The 21,661-nt window shown below is 35.2% G+C and overlaps 1 protein-coding gene across 2 annotated transcripts in view; it reads left to right on the top strand.

Moving 5' to 3' along the window:
- The window catches only part of EPHA3 (EPH receptor A3), a 374,626-nt gene that overhangs the window by 247,187 nt on the left and 105,778 nt on the right, over window positions 1-21,661 (top strand). For both annotated transcript variants that reach the window (XM_064380008.1, XM_064380007.1), the window contains exons 4-5: window positions 4,167-4,322; window positions 5,015-5,350. In XM_064380008.1, coding sequence (XP_064236078.1) covers window positions 4,167-4,322; window positions 5,015-5,350 — 492 coding nt within the window. The remainder of the gene's footprint in view (window positions 1-4,166; window positions 4,323-5,014; window positions 5,351-21,661) is intronic.

Here is a 21,661-nt window from a genome sequence, read left to right as displayed (position 1 = left end):
AAGGAAAGGGAAGGGAGGGGAGAGGAGGCGAGGGGAGGGGAGGGGAGGGGAGGGGAGGGTCCTAAATCCTAGAGAAAGTCATGTACAAGAAAGCATATGCCTTTCTGAGATGTTTACTCACTTGCAATAGATAAAAAAGATTTACATTTTTTAATTAAATAAAAATTTAAATGACTATTCTTCAATATCATATCAACAGTTTAGAATTGAGAGAAAAATAATTTGTGTTTTCAGAAAGTAATTTGATTTCAATAATTGATTTTTATAAGATTAAAGAAAAATACCTTCCCTGTTCAAATTATATCATTGAATTTCTTTCGTTATCTTGGACATGCTGTTCTTTCCATCATTGCTTCAGTTGTACGGTCTATAAAATATACAGACTGATACCTGCACTGATTATTTCAGTAGAACTGTGATAAGATTTAATTAAGATGGTACATTTAAAAGTCCTTCAGAAGAAGTAAAGACATCTATAAAAAAATAAAATGTTATTATAGAATTTTTAGCATTTTACTCTGCATATAGTTGGCATTAAATAAATGTTTACACATTGGTGGTTAAAGTCTATTAGCTAGCTATCAGGTGTCAGATTGTCTGCCTCTAAACTGTGTGTCACTTAACTTTCTGGACGTCATTGATCTCAGATGTACAGCACACATACTGGTCAATGTTATTTCTAAGGCTCTTTTGGCTTCATTAGGCTATGATTCTATTCAATTAGTACATCTCAACTTAATTCCCTATTTATCCTTCTGTGTCACGTAGGGATGCCATCTGCTGCAAGTAAAAGAAACCTAAGCCACAGTGACTTAAACAAACAGGGTATTATCTTTCTGACATTATAAGAAATCTTGAGATTGGTGGTTGCTGGATCAAGTACAGAAAATACATTGTGCTGATTTTCTTGACCTTTCACTTATTATCACATGTAAGCTGCTGCAATCCCAGCCATAATGTCCATAATGAAGGCTGGAATAATTTCGCTTCAGTTGCATTTGTACCATCTTGTTAGAGAAAAAAAGGTATCTCAAAGACTTTAAGGCCAGGTGCGGTGCCTCAAGCCTGTAATCCTAGGACTTTGGGAGGCCGAGGTGGGTGGATCACCAGGTCAAGAGATCGAGACCATCCTGGCCAACATGGTGAAACCCCGTCTCTACTAAAAATACAAAAAATTAGCTGGGTGCGGTGCTGTGCACCTGTAGTCCCAGCTACTCGGGAGGCTGAGGCAGGAGAATTGCTTGAACCCGGGAGGCAGAGGTTGCAGTGAGCCGAGATTGTGCCACTGCACTCCAGCCTGGCGACAGAGTGAGACTCTGTCTTAAAAAAAAAATAAAAGACTTTAATCAGACTTCTGTGTATATCTTGGCCACTTTTTGGCCATCTTTGGCCATTCATCTCTAGCTGCATTGGTCTAGGAAAGGAAGGATTTGACTAGCTTCAACTCTGAGCAAAATCAGGATTCTGCTGGCAAGAAGGAAGTAGAGTTTAGATATTGAGTACCAACACTACTTGCCATATACTTCTATATAACAGTTTGTCTTTTCATGTTGAATTATTTGTATATTGAATTATGCTTTATACTGGCCACTTCTATCTGTGTATGACTTTTCTCAAATGGCGCTCCTTCTGTGGCGTCTCTTCCAACCACCAATCACAGTGGAGTGATTGCTTAACATGATTTGTATCACATGCCCACTGCCCAATTTCTATTGCAAGGGCCCTTTGGGTATGGGCAGAATTAGGGACAATTTTGCCTTTTGTTTTTTTGAGACAGAGTCTCTCTCTTGTTGCCCAGGATGAAATGCAGTGATACAGTCTTGGCTCACTGCAACCTCCGTCTCCCATGATCAAGCGATTCTTCTGCCTCAGTCTCCCAAGTAGCTGGGACTACTGGCATGTGCCACCACATCTGGCTAATTTTTGTATTTTTAGTAGAGACGGGGCTTTACCATATTGGCCACACTGATCTCAAACTCCTGACCCTGTGATCCCCCTGCCTTGGCCTCCCAAAGTGCTGGGATTAACAGGTGTGAGCTACTGGGCCTGCCCTGCCTTTTTGGGTGTCAAAGAGCCCAAACAAGAATAGATGCTTGACAAACATTTATTATACAGTGTGTACACGTGCCTACCTATCTTTTACTGTTATTTTCTCTGGATTATTATTTATTCATAATTGGATAAAGTCTAGTGACTTGAGTGGCATTCTTAACGTTAAAGTTTATTAACTGTAGCTACCTTCATGATACTACCAGTAATCCTGATAATTTATGCAGTACCTAGGAAGTGATAATGCGACTGTCTTCTCTTCATATAGTCTACACTATTCTATAGTATAGCCATTTATAATATTAACAAAAAGTGACTGAGTGTTTAGTGAATACCTGTATGCCAAATGTTGTAAAAACCATAAAAGTCTCAAACAGAAACACACAGATAAACTTACAAACAAAGTAACAAAGTACTACTTCAGAGCACAGCAACTTAATCTTTTAAAGACGCAACACTGCCCTCTTAAAAGTTTAAAGGCATTCAGTGACGAGCTAAATTGAAAACAGAATTTAGGTGCATTGTTTGTATACATACTTTATATCATTTCCCTGAGGCAATATGATATGAGATATGAGTGGAAGTTTTTAACCAGTGCTTAAGGATAATATTTTAAAAATTATAATCACAATCCACGTTTGGTTAGGGCAGTAGAATTTACTACATGAAATGGATCTCAGTGTGACACCAAAAGTTGTTCAATATATGGTAAACTGGTCCTAGAGCAGTCATTCTTAGTCGGAACTACAGAACAGTAAGAGTAGATTAATGGTTGCTATCATTTTAAGTTATTGCAATAGTTTATTTTGACGGTGTAGTTCCCTCATTTTATTTTAAGAAACTTTTAGTAAGAAGATATTCTACCATGGATATATTGTGTTTCTTTTCAGAAATGTATTTTGTGATTATAAAAATTGATTTGTCCACATAGGTTTTACTTGAATGCGAATAATCCACTATTCACAATATAAAGTTAATATGAGAAAATTCTAGAATGCAATGACCGTCTATAGGGGCTATTCTATATATAAGTTCTTTAAATCACAAGTCCCAATATGGCACTGAAATTGAGCTTTAGAAGTTTTAGAAATTATTGATTTCCAAGGATGATCTTGGATCCAGAATTTGCATCCTGAATTTCTTCTCAAAAGAATTACTAGAGACTTCTTGTTGGAATTTTCACTATGATTTTAACTCTCACTGTAATTACAAAAATGACTCAAAAGAAGTAATGCAGCATTTTGAATTTTCTATTAGACAAAATGAAAATAATATAGTGGAGGCAGATAGGGCATATCTCTGTAAAAACAGTAAATAGATGCTGAACAGTAAATTATAAGCTGAAATCAGTGTTCGATAACCAGGTCATTAGGCTTACAAAAATCATTTTATGCAGACATATGGCCAGAAATTAAAAAGATAACACAGTTATTAAAAGAGATCTCATCTAGTAACAGTTTACAGGTGTATAAGTTTAATAAGGAACTGTATATCCCTCTGTATTTCAGATATAGACAAAGGAATATATTTAAATCTTTATTTTAGGCAACTGCCATAGAAGGTAAGGAAAAATACTGTCAAGCCAGAAAAGTATATCGTAGCTCATGAAAATTATTTATTAAGAATCTGAAAATATACAGGAAGCCATGATCTCTTCTGTCAGTTGCTTACACTCTGTGGGACAAAGTTGTACACACAGAGCGATTAGAAAACAAGTCAATGTTAGGTACTGCTCACTGCAGTGCTGACAGTATACACATTGCATCATGTTTTAAAAAGGGAATGTCTACGTGGTGACATAGCTTTGCTTTGTTTTCTCCACAAATAGTCCAATGCCAAGTAAAGCTGTGAAAACACAAGCTGGAAATTTCATCATACTCTAGTGCCAAAATAATCTAAATCTTGTGTGTGTGTGTGTATTTCTTAACTTTGGTGCAAATTCAAACATATATGTAGAAAAACTACACTAGGCCATATCATCTGCTTCTGTAAATTCTGGGAGGAGAAAACTTGATTTTTATTTATAATGAATTCATATTTTAACTTACTGAAATCTGTTTTACATATTTTCAAAATAATTATCACAGACTTTTAAAAGAGAGTCATTTTGTTTGTAGCTTGTCGACCAGGTTTCTACAAGGCGTTGGATGGTAATATGAAGTGTGCTAAGTGCCCACCTCACAGTTCTACTCAGGAAGATGGTTCAATGAACTGCAGGTGTGAGAATAATTACTTCCGAGCAGACAAAGACCCTCCATCCATGGCTTGTACCCGTGAGTAGTTTTGCTGCAACCCATGCCTCCATGTTTGTTTTGTTTTGTTTTTTCTCCTTGTTACTGTGCTGTTTGTTTTTTGTTTTAAAGCATTTGGCCCATTTCCTTCTGTTGCCCATGTGCAAATTGAAAGCTTTCTCTGCTCCACTCTCCATGCCTGGCTCACCACAAATGCAACATCTATCACACAAAATAAATTATATTTTAAAGCACTTCCTGCAACACAACCCCCAGAAAGAGAGAACATTTTTCTGTGTCTTGTTTAGATCCTGCATTACATATGACAGGATAGGGGAGGTTACAGACAGGGGATTTATGTTTTTACATTTCTATTCCCTCTTGCTGTATGCTGGTCATAGGTCATAGGGAAAAAGGACTAAGATTTATAAAACTAATACTAAAGTTTTCATAACTATTCACAAGGGTTTTGAACATAGTGGTGAGTTATTCTGTTAGACTTTGTAAGTGCATCCTTACCCTTGAGTCAAAACTCCCCCATTTGCAGTCTGGGGAAGACAGTGTTCTTGAATCCATGTGTCTGTAATCTCATGGATCCTCTAAGGATGAACTGAAAGTAGATAATAAAGAAAGGAGAGTTATTTACCTCTTTCAGTTCTGTTGTAAATTATCTATTTCCCTTGTAGTAGAAAACAGAAGTGAGGCTTATTAATCTTTGTTGAACTACTTTGCAGGACCTCCATCTTCACCAAGAAATGTTATCTCTAATATAAACGAGACCTCAGTTATCCTGGACTGGAGTTGGCCCCTGGACACGGGAGGCCGGAAAGATGTTACCTTCAACATCATATGTAAAAAATGTGGGTGGAATATAAAACAGTGTGAGCCATGCAGCCCAAATGTCCGCTTCCTCCCTCGACAGTTTGGACTCACCAACACCACGGTGACAGTGACAGACCTCCTGGCACATACTAACTACACCTTTGAGATTGACGCCATTAATGGGGTGTCAGAGCTGAGCTCCCCACCAAGACAGTTTGCTGCAGTCAGCATCACAACCAATCAGGCTGGTGAGTACATTCTAGATGCTTCTTACCCCTATCATATCAAGTGCAAGCGATGGTCTTGACAGAGAGTGGAAAACTGGGTGGAAGAAAAAAAAAGGATTTGAAAGAGCCCCAGAATTTTGTCTTCTAATGCATTTAAACAGTTACAGTATGTTAAATAATTTAATTTAATTCTTCAGGTGAGAATAAACCAGATTTGTTAGGTGATTTTTAAACTAGTTTAAACCCATTGTTTCCCATTTGAAATCCTTAAATATTTGAGGCTCTCAGATAGTAGTAGAGAGACTCCTTGAGGGGAACATTTTTGTTATTTCAAAGAACTTAGGCCCTGAATCTTAGCTTTAAAAAGAGTTATGCAGGATGTGTAGAACTGTAAACAGCTTAGTTAAAATTAGATATTTTGAATATAATTATTTTGTTATTTTATACTTCTAAGAAGCTCTGTGTTTTATAACTCTGATGGTTATAAATCTTACCTTGGTTTATAATAAGAAAATAACTGATTTTATTTAACAGATACAGCTTTATATTAAAAAATTAAAAATATTAAATTTAGAAAGAAGCATAGTAAAAAGAGCTCTTAGTAAAGAACAACTAGAATCATCAATTTAAATAATGTCCTGAAATGAACTGATAGGTGATTTCATCTGTATTTTACAATGACAGTCTTTTCCCAACTAAACAAAAAATCCTACATTTGAAGGGTGTAGGCAAAGGCCCTTTAATATGAAATGGAAAAATTAAAAAAGCATACAAACATCTCATTTTTCTTTATCTTATATCTACAACTTGTCTCTGCCTTGTTTAACTGTTAATAAATCGTATTTTTTTCAATCAGCCTTTAAATGATCTATGTAGATTACTTACGATTTTACTTGCAGAATTTTAATTGTGAATCTCTCGAATGTATAGATGGATTATATATTACATAGAAATAATGCCCCTTTGAGATATAACAAGGATTTTTCAACATTGATAACTGATAAATGAGTAATAAATAGTATTTTTTAATAATCAAAACGTCTTATACAAAGTTAAACTAATAGGTATTTGTTGTGCTTAATTATTGCTACAAGATGTCATAATTAGGTATACATTCCAAGAAATTCAATCTAGAGATATCATTGTCTTATTTTTACACAAACACACAAACATTGGAGCCAAAAGGAGGGGGAAGAGAGAGACATGATGCTATTCTGAGAATGCTTTAAGTACAGATTCTCCAGAGAATTACGGATCCTCCAGACCTCTCCCAGGTGGAGTCGCCTCTAAGCTGGTTGTCAAGACCGAGTATGAACCCAGCTTCTGATCTTCATTCGCTCACATTATGGAAGTTTCTCTAGTCTCTGGTCTTTGCTCTGAGAATATCAGAATGTGTCCTGAATGCTCCAGGCAAAAGGAAACCAGAGATGACTAAATTGTCCCATCACCTGGTTCTTCTAGTAACCAAATAATGAGCCCCAAAACTCACCACATTTGGTTTCTATCACTTGGCTTACTCAGAAATGTTAGTTCAGCTAGCAAGGAACACACAATAAATGTCATCTACAAAAGCAACTACGCACAATTATGACTCTGCTGGTTGTTAATATTTCATCTATTTATCTACTGGTTAAAAGTAGTTCTATCTATTCCTGCAGGTTATTATATAAATGCATCTCTACTGGTTAATTTCTCAAATACACTGAGTAGCCCCCTAAGCTCAGCGACTCAGGTCCATCTCCAATCTCCTCATCATTCAGCAACCAAATGATAACTCCTTGCATAAGAGGTGGATCCAGAGCCTTGTGCTAGCACCCTTCCTTCTTGAGGGGCCCCTGTCTTCACCATACCAATGGATAGATACTTTAAATACAAGCCATGGCAGAGTCCATCCATGTTCAAATATGTATCTTTCTGACTCCAAATTTCTCTTTCGTTTCCCCTTTGCCTCCGGTCTCATACATTGACAAAAATCTCCTATTTTTACATTCCTCATGATGATAAGTAAACTTAATTTGTGGAAAACACATGAATTTTAAATGAAGTGCACTGAATCATTATTTTAATCTTGCCTATTGAATCTGTAATTTCTCCCACTTGAAGCTAGATGCCCAGACCGATCAGCATATGCTTTTGCTTTGCTTCAGTTAATGATATTTATATTTTGCAACTAATGATATTTAAAAGTTTGTAACTTAGGTTTATTTAACTGTCTTCTATGGGGAAAAAAATGAGTACTGCAATACTGTTGCTATATATTCCATGATTATGGCTTCTCATCTCAGTGAACACAGGAATTTTAAGAAATTATAATCATGTGGCAAATGGCTTTTCCGAGTCCTATATTTTAAGCTGATTTACTACCTTGTTTCAAAATTGGAGCATCAATCTGTGTTATAATTATCTCTTAAGTCAAACAAAATTGTGTAAAAACAAGCAAGAGCTCCTTATTTCCTATCTTATCATTCCCCTCTAGCTTTCTGACAATGCATTTATCAGGAAACTAATAGTTCCAAATATATACAGCGAATGAATCTAGGTAAAGTGGCAACTAAGACCAGGCCAAGACATAAAAAAAATAAATGAGGTTGATTCTTTGGCCCTCCCAGTTACAAATCACAGCTTAAGACAGATTCAGCAAGCGTGATATAAGGTACTTGCCCTAGTCTTTCTCCCATTAAAAAAAAATCACAAATGTGTTTATAATATGCACCACCAGGCATTTTATATATTTATTTCAGGATGTCTGTATCATTTTGTGTGCTTGGGGAGGTAGAAGTCTTTGTTCCATCTTCAAATCTCCAGGGTAAGATATATAAGGCTGATTAGAAGCAATGACATTTCTAAAGGGAGTGTTTCTTGGTTTTGCTTTATTTTTGTTCTTGTGAAGGTTAATGGACTGGTAGCCTTGAAAAATGAGCTCCCTACCACCGGAAGAATATGGCTGTGACAGATACGATGCCATGGTGTTTAAATTCCTCCTAGCCTCTCTATCTTTGATGTGGATATAAAGGGGAAACATGTCCCTTTTAATTTAGTTTGTGAGATTGAGTTTGTTGATTCTTCTCTTGATTACATTGTAAAAGCCTTGTGATGATCAAATGATAAGGCACCTTCTAAATTGTAGAAGATTATGTTGTAAATTCGGATATTAGTCCTCAGCTCTCAATACTTTCACAAAGTATGTCAGTGAGATAAGAAGCTAGGCCTCCATATAAAGATTGTATCTGTGAGTCCATCAGTCAAACAAGAAAGAACAGCAGATTACAAAACAAAAGTCTTTAAAGTCATAACATGACATAAATTGTTACCTTTTGTTTTCTTTCATAAAATGAGTATATTTATCTTTTCTGTTCTGGACAAAAACAATCATTCCACTAGTGGAATATATGTATCTGTTCACTCTTAACTGACATTATAGAATCTGCCCTTTTTCACTATCCTATAGCAAATAATGATTCAGACTAGAATAAGGAGCACTAATGGAGAATTTATGTGGCCTTGGGGTTTTGAGGTCCACATCTACTTTTATTTTACTACTTGGATGAATTGAGATCTGAGAAGCTTTTTCAACATTTTCAAGACAGCAAGCTTCTGAGCAAATTAACATTTTCTTTCTTTTCCAGTTTTCCCTATTGAAATCATCACGTTTGTATAATTTCTATCATAAAATTGGATTTATTCACATATATGAAAATATCACAATAATATACATTATGCCTATAACAGAGATTTCTCCTAGATTAATAATTTATTACATGTACTTTATCATTCCCACCCCATCTCGCTATGTAAATGTTACTTACTTCTAACCACTTGCAGATATTCTACCCCTTTCCTCCTTAACACTCCAGTGAGAATTTCTTAAAAACAATAATGCTTTTATATATTCTCAATATATTTATTAAAATCAAGACATTAACATTGTTCTGCACTATGATCTCATCTGCAGATACCAGTCAACTTTTGTTCATTGTTTCACTCATATCCAAATGGCAAAATTCAATTGATGTGCTGTTTACCTTCAGTTTCTGTTTATAATAATATAATAATGTATACTGACATAATATAGTTCCCATCCATAAAAACAAATAAGTAATTTGTGTAAATTCAAGGCAGATGCAAAAAAAAAATGTGGAGAAAGAAGAAGACCAACGCTTATTGATAGGACTTTCCAGGTGCTGGATTTTATACAAGGAATTTTCCAGTTGCCACTTCATTCAAAAATGACAATCAAATAATGTTATTTAAAACAGAGAACATGACTTAATTTTATGTAGATTTTCAATTGAAGGTGCCTTAATTTAAGCAAAGGAAAAGATCTTTAAGGCTGTTCGATACAATGGAGGAATTTCTATCTTCAGTTTTAGACAGAATGGCCTCTATTATCTTCTTAATTTGATGATCAAAGACAACCTCCTTCTTTTCCTCTTAGATAAACCCTTTCCTTTCTTCTGGCTAAAAATTGTCATTCATCACATGAATGGGCTGAACTAGAAATTCAATAATTATTTTTATTTTTAATTTATGTTTTGGCATTCTGGGACTACAATTCAAAACTTTGTCACTAATATAATTTTAATCAATTAATAATTTTTGAACTTTAAGACCTCCTGTGGACTCATTTCTTATAAAAAACATTTAGAGGCTTTCTCATTCATGGTTTTATGACCTTTTATTTCACAACATAAAGTAATAGCATCCATTGGTTAAAAAAAGTAGATATCTTTAATATATCTTAGATAAACAATACATACTTTAAAAAGCAAACTCTAAACTACCAGAGTCCTTTGGGTAAATTTAGAATCCACTCTAGACTGGGCGCTGTGGCTCACCCCTGCAGTCTTAGCACTTTGGGAGACTGAGGAGGGTGGATCACGTGAGGTCATGAGTTCAACAGCAACCTGGTCAACATGATAAAACCCTGTCTCTACAAAAATACACAAATTAGTCAGGCATGATGGCAGGTGCCTGCAATCCCAGCTACTTGGGAGACTGAGGTGGGAGAATCTCTTGAACCTAGGTGGCGGAGGTTGCAGTGAGCTGAGATTGCGCCATGCTCCAGCCTGGGCGACAGAGCAAGACTTTGTCTAAAAAAAAAAAGATTCTACTCTAATTTTTTGCATTTGATAAAGCAAATACTTCTAACTTTTCTGTATTTTTATTCTAGAATATATTTCCTTTAGCCACCTTATTGTTCTTTTGAGACTTAGTTTATGTAGATATGGCAAAGAAATACCTCATGTTAAAGACATCAGTCAGGCTTCAGCATTTCTGAAGAAGTAAACTTCTCAAAATAAAGGTAAGATAAATGCTTAGGTGAATCTACCATTAAACCATGGCCACCTATTGGTATAGTCCCTATAGAGTTATATGTTGCTGTGTAATTATACTCCTTGGAAGTAAATTAGACACCAGAAGGACCTACATGAATTCTTTCAGAACATGAAGGTGGACATTTTTCAGCCTCAATGTAACGAATCAGCAACTTTAAACGTAATGAAAATCATCACCTAATAAAATAGTGAACATCATATAGCTTTAGTAATGTTCTATGATGCATCTTCCTCTTTTTTTGATTGTATGATGAATGATACTTATAAATCGAAGTCTTAACCTTTTGTTTGTCTCAACAAACAAATGTGGTCTGAATTTGGCCCTGAGATTATAAGTGGTTGTATACATTATGATTTTCACAGTACATCGTACTTGACTGGCAATTTAGCTTCTTCCTGTGTTGAAATCGAGGCAGATACCTGTGCATCTGGGAATACCACTTTGCAGTGATGTATCATAGTGTGGCCAAAGCCTTCCATATCACTTAACACATTGATGATGCCTTTCAGCTGTCACACCCTGGTATGGAGGCACGTTACGTATTCGCAGAATGAGCAGTTAGCTAAACAAAAACAAAAAACCATATATTGTCCTGACAGTTATTCATAAGAAAATGGAACATGAGCTATGGAAGACAGTTGGGGAGCTTCATGAATCTAAACTGAATTCTTATCCCATCTTCATGTCTGATTCTTTATACAGCTCTAATTAGTGGAGAAGACATGTACCTGAAAGGGTATGATTATACCTTTCATTTGAGAGTTCTCACTAGAAAAATAATATTAATAACCAGTTGGAAGAGGAAATATAGTGTTAAACAAAGCACATGGAAATTAAGAAAGAACTAGCCTTTTGATGCTAACTTGTCATATGTTAACTACATTCTCCTAAGAGCAAAAAATAATTAATTGAAAGCAATTTTTCTCATCTTCATTTTCCAAGGGGAACTTTTTTAGTCTCAAATCATGATAAAAATCATATTTCATACTTTAAACATGCTCTATCCCTCTAAAGTTAACTGAAATATAGCCCTTAGGAAATAATAGCATTATATGTGAATAATTGAGAAATTTAATAAATGCAAATATTTAGAAAAAAAAAATGTTCTGTTCGCAAAAGCAGGTATATTACTATCACTGGCAAACTTCTTTCATAATAAATTCTTAATTATATTCCAGCATCTTTCAAAGTTTTATCTCAGTGTTCATAACCATTATGTAGCCCAGCATTCTAACTTTATAATCCTATCAATATATTGCCAGTGTTCAAATAGAAAAATATACCCCTTCTCAAGTGACTTTATAGCCATCTTTCAGGAAATTATTGCAATAAGTATCCAAATTGCAAAGATTATGACTATAAGATATGGTAGCCCTATAAGCAGGGGCCCTGACATTCTGTACCATTGGCACCAAGTAAAAGAATTCCAAGGCCAACAAGGTGAAGAGCTCATATTTTCTGCCCCATTTTATCATTATTAATTGCTGACTTAACTCCTCTTGACATGGTTAGCACTGCACTCAAGTCCTTCACGTAATTATCTTATTCAATCCTACCACAATTTTACCTGGCTGTAGGTGCATAAGTGTCTTGTCCATAACCACACAACTCCAAAACTCCTACCTATATATTCTTTTTCCTATGGGTCACTAAGGAGAGGTTTTGCACAAAATCTAAGTAAGGCTGAAGAAAGAAATATATAAAGATGGTTATTATAGTAAAATCTCAACTGCCTGGTACACAGGTGGTGTGATGATTTCTTCTTTGAAATCAAAATTTCACATGATTTTATTTACTGTTAAACAATGCTAATTAAAATGCAGTTATCTTGACAATTTATCATCCGGAAATACTCTTACTCTTACTCCTTTCCATTTGCATTTCAATTGGGGAATAATTAATTATAACGAGCCAACAGAAATAAAAAAAAAAGAAAAATTTGTCTCTGGTCACAAGTTTTTCCCAAGAAATAGCTTTAAAGGCAAAGCCGTGTGCCTGAGCAGGAAGAGTTCTGGAATCTGTGTCAAAAGAGGTAAATGAGCCGGGTGTGGTGGCTCATGCCTGTAATCCCAGCACTTTGGGAGGCCGAGGCAAGCAGATCACGAGGTCAAGAGATGGAGACCATCCTAGCCAACATGGTGAAACTCTGTCTCTACTAAGAATACCAAAATTAGCTGGGTGAGGTGGTGCATGCCTGTACCCCTGTATTCCCAGATACTCGTGAAGCTGAGGCAGGAGAAACGCTTGAACACAGAAGTCGGAGTTTGCAGTGAGCTGAAATCGTGCCACTGCCCTCCAGCCTGGTGACAGAGCAAGACTCCATCTCAAAAAAAAAAAAAAAAAAGAGGCAAATAATCATCTATGATTCCAAGCTGATTCGGCCTCAGAATAGGTCATTTATCAGAGCTATTGCTCTATCTTTCTGTGAAATTTAACATTTGAACTAGTTTCCTTCCAACTATATGTTATAGGAAATTAAGTTAATGCACATTGTATCATGTACTTATGAAAATAAATAATCTTCTGCTTGTTTATAAGTGAAGCAAATATGCCTGGGGGAAAAATGTATTTGAAAAACAAAGGGGAACAGGACAGTAGCAAAGTGCAGTTGTAAATTCAGGTACTGCCACTTAACGAATTGACTATATTTTGTATTTTCAAATTTGGTTTATTTATGCATTCATTACCAATTTTGTTTAGAAATGAATTTAAGGGAGCTATTGTACTAAACTTACTGGCATCTTTGTATCCTTTTTGATGATTGATACAATAATTCCTATACATAGATTGCTGTGAGGATTGAATAAAATGAGAGAGAATTTGTGACTGGGAAAGGGCTTAAATAAGTTGTACCCTGTCTCCAGAATAATCATGGAGATCTTCCTGTGTCTGGGGCAAACAGAAACTCTTTTCTTTTTAATTAAAAATATGAAAACATATAACATCAAAGTCTGATACATTTTGTTTGTGTGATTGGCTTAGGCCCCAAGTTTTTTCAAACTTGTAGTTCGTATCTGTCATGTGTGAAAACCCTCGGTATAATAGGTCATTCTTGCATTGTTCATTGCACACATTGTGCCATCGCTGAGGTGCCCTACATAGGATGTAGTAGAAATGACTGTCTGAAAGTTATATATATTGGTTTATGTCTAAGTTGGGCTAGAACAAGAACCAAAGGCACACATAATATAAGAAATCGGTAAGACTAAGAAAAGGACAATCAACACTTTGGGAGACCGAGATGGGTGGATCACGAGGTCAGGAGATGGAGACCATCCTGGCCAACATGGTGAAATTCCATCTCTACTAAAAATACAAAAAATAGTTGGATGTGGTGGCCTGAGCCTGTAATCCCAGCTACTCAGGAGGCTGAGGCAGGAGAATCGCTTGAATCTGGGAGGTGTATTTTGCAGTGAGCTGAGATCACACTGCCACTGCACTCCAGACTGGTGACAGAGCAAGACTCCATCTCAAAAAAAAAAAAAAAAGGGACAATCAAGCAAAAGAAAATAGACAGTGATACAGGAAGAAACCAGGTGACAAAAAATGTTCTAACAACCATACTGAATAACGAGTTAGAATAGTACACTTTACCAAGGCCCAGGTTGTGAAAGCCAAAGATTATGCCATTACTTAGGAAATGCTCACTTTTTAATTTTTTATCACTAAAATGTCAGTTGTTGACTTTTTCTACAAGTTTATTTTAATAAGTTTACTGTAGTTCTAAGATGAGAATGTCAGATCACACAAAAACTAATTGTGCATACCACAGATATTTCAAAGAAAGAAAAATGTTGCATCTTTACTTTGATTCATTTAGTTTATTACATTATTTGAATATACTTTGTGGGCAAAGTTTGTCTATCTTTGCCCATCTAATGAGGGCTATTGGGTATATATCCTCTAAAATGAAGTATATGTTATGGATATTTATGCAGATTTTCAACATATCAAGGAATAACCTTCTCTATTTCGATTTCACTTGGTAAATCTTGTTTTATTTCTCTATTGAAATGATTTTGAAAGGTTTTTCATAATTGATAACTGAGATACATTGCCTACTCTTCCATTAACTCCCAGTTTAAAACAAAAAAGAACTAGGCTAAGAAAATAGCACACTTTTTTCTTGATTTGAATTGATATAGTAAAAGACTTTAATTTGACATTTTTATATCTGAAAAGTTTGAGAAAAAGGTCCCATCAATCTTCCTTGAGGTATGTTTCCATTCTAAGCTGTTTTTACAAATTCTTATCATTGCAGATATAAGATAGATGTCCCTATTAAAATCCTAATATAAAACATCTAGATAAAGAACTAGGTTTTACAACTATTCATATGTGTATTTGTCCATATTTGTATATTCATGTGTGTGTATATGTATACATATATAAATTAAGAACATAAAGTTCTAGAAAGAATAAAGTTCTAGAAAGTATATGAAGTCTAACAGATAATAAGAGAAGAAAGCCTATTTTTCTTTCACTAAAATATTTGAAAAGGTTAGGTTTTTTCTTAACTATTTCATCCGTTAAATAGGATTATAGCTACATTGAGATATTGCAAAGTCAAGAAAAAAATGCATGTATAAGCAAATTGTAAGGTGCTGGTTGCTTGTTTAGTGATCAACACTTGGTAGTTAATATATTTAATAAACATTTGGAATATTTACCAGTAAATGCATTCTCAAAAAAACAAAACAAAACAACAACAACAGCAAAAAACCTCTTTTAGATAAGTCCTGGTTTTCTTGGGCAATAAATAATACAATTAATTGCCTTTTTTCTGTTTCCTAAGCATTGACTAAGCACTTAGCGTGAGCCAGCTACTATACTGGATCTACTGAGGTAAAATGATGATTGAGATGTGGTCACTACTTTCAAGGAGCTCTTAATTTAGGACATCTTAAAGGTTTCATAAACACAGCATGAAATTGATTGGTTTGGCTAAGAAAAGACAGGCAAAGCCAGCTGCCAAGAGAATTCAACAAGCATCAACAGCTCAATGAAGCCACCCGACAAAACAGATTGGTCTTGAATTCACAGATTATATGAAATTATGTATAAGAGTTTTATCTTTTTTTCATTACTAAAACAGAGGAAAAAAAGAAAAACCTACCCATTAACATGATACTAGAAAACTAGCATACTGTCCCAAAGTTTTTCACTAAAGAGAAAGAAAATAGTGAAAAGCTTTAAGTTATGTAGAAATTCAATGATAATTGCATGTGTATTTTGATGATCTCTCAATTGAATGTATCTGGTTTGTCAAAGCACATAGAATAAGAAAACCTAAAATAATGGGACAAGAACAATGTTTAAAGTTGTGCAATAAGACTCTCCATGTTAGTCTGACTTGTCTATCTATCCACTTACTTACCTATTGATTCATCAAGCTTATTGTTATTGGTTTGGAATTAAATACTCTGGTTAAATAGGCAGTTACCACATAAAGTATATGAAACTAGAATGCACTAAAATATAATCGATAGTACTTAGTATGAAAATAACTCCTCATTTCAGATAAAGAAAATGTCAAAAGTTTAGAAACATTCAGAACAATCATTAATTATGAATTACAATTGTTTTGAAAACATATAGCCATAATTTGGCACTGATAACATAATAGGTTTTACTAGTTTGCTAATATTTGTTAAGACATACACATTAACAAACGTTGCCTATTTGTGAAAGTTAAAAGGTACTGCTTTCTCTCTATTAAAAGTAATCATGATTAAAATGAATTTCAAAAAAGATATAAAGGAAAAATCCACGATTTTATCTATGTTAATCTACATGCATACTTTGTTGCAAAGTAAGAATTTAGCTGTCTTCTTGGGTAGTACTTAAGGAGATTCTATAATTTATGTACATTTTGCATGTAATACTGGTATTTACATACTATTTGCTGCAATTTTTAGCACTGTATGATTTTTTAAATTGTTATGCATTTTAAGATAATACATATTTCTCTACTGTTAGTAGCCATTTCTTCATTAAACTGGCAAGCATTAGATAATAGATCTATATGTGTATATGTATATGTGTATATATATATATATACATATACACATATATGTGTATATATATATGTGCACTTATATATAAATGCATATCTTAGATTATTGCAGTGGCCTAAGGAAATTGTTGCCCACATTCGAAATCAGAACATTTATTATTTAAACTAACAACCAAGTGTGGAGTACCAGGTATTTACATTACAAACACTGTATTGGGCATTCTAGAGGTATCATTTAAGGCTTAAATCAACCCGGTAATGGAGGCATTATTATCCTTATTTTTAGAAGAAACTTTTCAAGAGTCTGCCAGCCTTATTATTCTAACTCAAGTTGCTAGGGAGAATTAGAACCTAGGTCTTTCCAGGGCACCATTCACATCCAAATTTCAATAAACAACTTACTGCTTTTAGGAATTTTGCTTCATTCATATACCACCAGGACTCCTATAACATACTGTGCTTAAATCAAGCCTCTCTTCTTTATTTTTCGCTGAAATGTGAAAACAGTTTACTCCTGTAAATAGCAAACTATTATTACTTGCCAAAAAATTATTACTAATTAGATAATAAACGCTTGTCTGCCTAACACCTAAAATTCTTTCAGCAACCACCAGGGGTAAACTTGGAGCACCGTGAGTGATAGGCTGAGTCCTATCAATACTACCTGACTGGCAATTGCTTGTAAGGATCACTAACCCACAGGCAATCCCGTTTCACTTAATTGCAACTCTATGCTTTTAGTTATTCCAGTCGAAGCTGTTAGAGTCATTTGGCTCTTCTCTTTTTCTCAAACTGTAGATCTACATAAGCATATCCTGTAAAATATGCCTTCAAAATATCACAGGAATATTATCACTTCTTACAAGATCTATTGCTACCACCCGACTAGCATTGTCTCGTCCAGATTATTGAAAATGCCCCAACTGCATTTCTTTCACCCTTGCCCTCTCTACAAAAACAAGCCTCTTATAACTGACCCATGTTTATTCTTATTAATTATTTTATTGTATAAATTAATGGTGCTTGCAGGTTTTTGAATTATTTTATAACTGATAAAATTTCCTGTGTAATTTCAAATATTTAATTCACATCTCACATATTATTTCAAAGGTGACTGGCATGACTTTTTATTTGACCAAGGAAAAAATTTTTAAAAATTACTTCTCATGTGAACAGACAGGTTTATTTATAAAATGGCTCAGGCAGGAACTGCTAATGAACATGTGCTCTTAAATGCTGACTCAAAATCATGGCAACTTACTAAGTCAATGGTTTGGGCACCTGGCAAACCTTTCCTCAGTTAACATCTTGCATATAAAATATCCATTTTCAGAATCTTACCTAGAGTTCACATATGGTTTTTCAACTCAAAAGACTACACTTAAACAATTGGAAAAACGATGCCATTAGTATTGCTCAAGCCACAGACAAGACCTTCTTGTACCCTTTGACTTTCTTTGCAGATAAAGACCTATGAATTCCTAATCTATACTTTTTGTTCAGATCCATTTTTAAAGGGTGTCATGTGTAGCCTAAGATATAGCTTGAAAGTTGATATGAGCAGTGCTTTGTGACAGAACCACAGATGTTCAGTACATGATATATTTATTTTTTACCCCAGTGGCCCTTATAAAAAGGGCTAGAAAATTGGCTTATAACAAGTCAACTAATGACATGATATAGAGAGGCCCCTGGTTTAGTGGCTGTTAGTACAGCTGTGTCCCATTACGTATTAGATACCTAGAACATGCTTGCATTCTGAATGGCATTTATCTTTTGAATTTCAAACATTCCTACCATAAATAAGGATTTTATGCTTTTCACAAATGTTTCACAGTTTAGTCGAGGGACTACTGAAAGTTTGCTTTTACTTAATGAAATTTACCCTTTAAAGGTTCCTGGAGCTAAGACGAGCGTTTTCTGTGCACTCACCTCAACAGATCTGCCTCACTCTCTTCTATTCCTATTCTCTGCTATTCACTTAGCCTGGAGAGGTGATAATAACTTGAGTTTCACAAAACCAACAGTGTGGGGACCACATGAGAGTTGGCTTTTGATCATGGTTTAATAATTCCCTCTTTGTTACTTCTCCCTAATAAGAGGTATCTGAGTCTAACGTGGAATGGCTATACTTGTGTGAGGGAAAAGCAATATTTTTATATGTATTTTGTTTGCAAAATGCACACTATGTCTTCAAAGTATTTTAAGTAAAAATATGAAAGGGTGACAACCCCCTCAAGGTTCTGATCATAATTTGAAGACACTAAAGACTCATGCTTCTAAAGGAGAGTAGTATGACACCTTAAGAAAGGTTATGTGAGATACCCTCACTTCTGAAATAATGACCACAATTGTTTCTTTTTAAATAAGTGTGATGGTCCATCTCATCTTCTTCAAGTACAAGTAGCTGCTATTAATCAAGAAGATGTTCATTTCTTTTTGAGATGAGCATATCTCCTATCTGGAGGAATGAGCCATGAAAATAAAGAAAGTCATTACTTGCGATTCAGGCAGGAACTCAGTCTTTTCCTTTTGTCCTTCAAATAATTGTTGAAGTGGTGGGAGATTAGCCTTGATAGTGACTGCTGCAGGAACAACTGCTGCGTAGTAGCAAGCTTTATTCCACCTCCACTTAAAGAAAGCAGCTGTCTGTCTATTGCAGTTGGTGCCAAGCAGCTGCTTTTATTTTCTGTATTTCTTTATAGAGCGCCTCATCTTAAATGCAGTCACCTGCATACAGCCTACACTTTTTTTTAGTCACAAAGGCTAAAACAAGTAAGCTTCATATGACTCCTGTAATGAGCAATGCAGAAAGTGATGTGGAAAAACGTTCCTTGAGCATTGTATAAGGAGTGGACTGTGTGGATGTGTGTGGATGTTGGGAGATGGGGCAAAGGAGAAGGTGTTGAACATGTGTGATTGAGTGTTTGTGAAAAGCACCAGATTGACAGATGGCAGGATGTATACAACAGGGGAGGAGTGGCAGGAAAGGCTCCAGTCATCGGTTCTTGTCCTGAACAAAAAAAGTTCACAGCACGATAAAAACCAAAGATATCCCAGATAAATGAAGTTTTATTTCTTCCCAGTTAAAAGAAAATATTCTCATTAGCCAAGGCCAAATTTATTAACTCAAACTAAGATTATAGTCTGGTATATATTTCAATCTCCTCTTTCCTCCTAGAGTTTTACTAGAGAAGATTTATGCAAACCCAAACTCTGATAAGATTTGTAAGATGATTGACTGTAGCACCAATGAAAAGAACTCTTATCAATTCATCCTATATAAAGCTATGCATCTACCGGCCCTCTTTTTAAGCATAGTTTTTGGTTTCATGAAGAGATTTGCAAAATACTTTTTCAATTATATTAGTCAACATATTAGTGAAGTTTCTCCAGAGAAGCAGAACCAATAAACTGTGTGTATCTATCTGTCTATCTATCTATCTATCTATCTATCTATCTATCTACCTACCTACCTATCTATCATCTACCTATCCAGAGAGAGAGAGAGAGAGAGAGAGAGAGAGAAAGAGGGAGGAAGACAGAGAGAGTTTAAGATAAGGAATAGGCTCATGTGATTGTGGAGACTGGCAAATCAAAAATCTGTAGGGTAAGCTGGCAGGCTGGAAACCTAGGGAACAGTTGATATTGTAGCTTGAATCCGAATGCAGTCTGAAGCTAGAAATCCCTTTGTCTTAAGAGTCCTCTATTTTTTCTCTTACGGCCTCCAACTGACTGAATGAGGCCCACATATATTATGGAGTACAACCTGCTTTTCTCAAACTGTACTGATTTAAATGTTAATATCACCTGAAAAACACCTTCGCAGTGAGTCCAGACTGGTGTTTGACCAACTATCTGAGTACAATGGCATAGCTAAATTAACATATAAATTTAACCATCATAGTGGGGTGTGTGTCTATGGGTGTGTCTGTGTGTGTGCATGCACATGATTGCTGTTTCTCTTTCGAATTAATTTCTAGACTGTATTTTTAAAAGAAACGTGAAGATAAACTGATACATAGACAATACAAATCTTTGAATTTCACCCATTGACCAATTGGAATTCTCTTTTTATGGATCTTCATTCTTCCTTGAGAGTCTTTTATTTTTTAGGTTTTTCTTGGAAGACAATGCCCAGTGCAGCAGAAAGTGTCCTCTCCCCTAATCCTATCTCAAATGTATTAAGTTTCAAAATCTTACTTGCATGACCACTTATCGATAGCAATGTAAACCTACAAACTGGTTTATGGAAAGGGCATATTATAGGGTTGTTTTATTGGTAAATATTTTTATGTCAACATTATCCTTTTGGAGATCACCTTCTTATGTGCCCTCTGCGCATAGAATTTCAGAATGGTGTCAGGCCCGATGAGACAGTCTTCACTACACTGTTTCCCTTTACCTACCTTTGAGAGACATCCCTTTTTCTGGACAGTGCTGCAACTGCTATTAGCACTGCTCGAGGGCTTGTTATTCATCTTTGGGTACTGCTATCAAAAACTCTCAGCTCAATGGTCCAAAATTGGCTTAAAAAATCACTCAGAAGCCTTTCAACACAGCAGTATTTACCTACTCCAAGCCAATCCTACAGATGCAGAGTCTCTGAAAATAAGCGTAGGGATTTCTGGGAGCACATGCATATTTAAATCATTCTACAGATGAATCTGTTCAACAAGCACTTGGGAAGTTCTTAGGAAGAAAAACTCTCCCAACTGCAAGGCTGCAGACAGGCAGAAAATCGATAGCTTCTTCACTTTACAGTTTGTGCTTCCATGAACTGCCTGTCCTGAGGCCATGCAAACTGAACTTGCAGAAATAGAAGTTGAGTAAGCCCTTGTTACAAAACCAGACTTGTTTATACTAATAATATCTTGGCCTCAAAAAAGTAACGCTTTCTCTAGACTTTATGCAAATTTAAGATATTGTCATTATCTCATCAATATACTCTAAATGTATTTAATTCTGAAGAATCGTAA

Source organism: Aotus nancymaae, unplaced genomic scaffold (genome assembly GCF_030222135.1).
Source record: "Aotus nancymaae isolate 86718 unplaced genomic scaffold, 86718_ANA_hifiasm-v0.15.2.pri h1tg000022l_1, whole genome shotgun sequence".
NCBI lineage: Eukaryota > Metazoa > Chordata > Mammalia > Primates > Aotidae > Aotus > Aotus nancymaae.
Note: the sequence above shows the minus strand (reverse complement) of the source record. Positions and strands in the feature narration are given on the sequence as shown.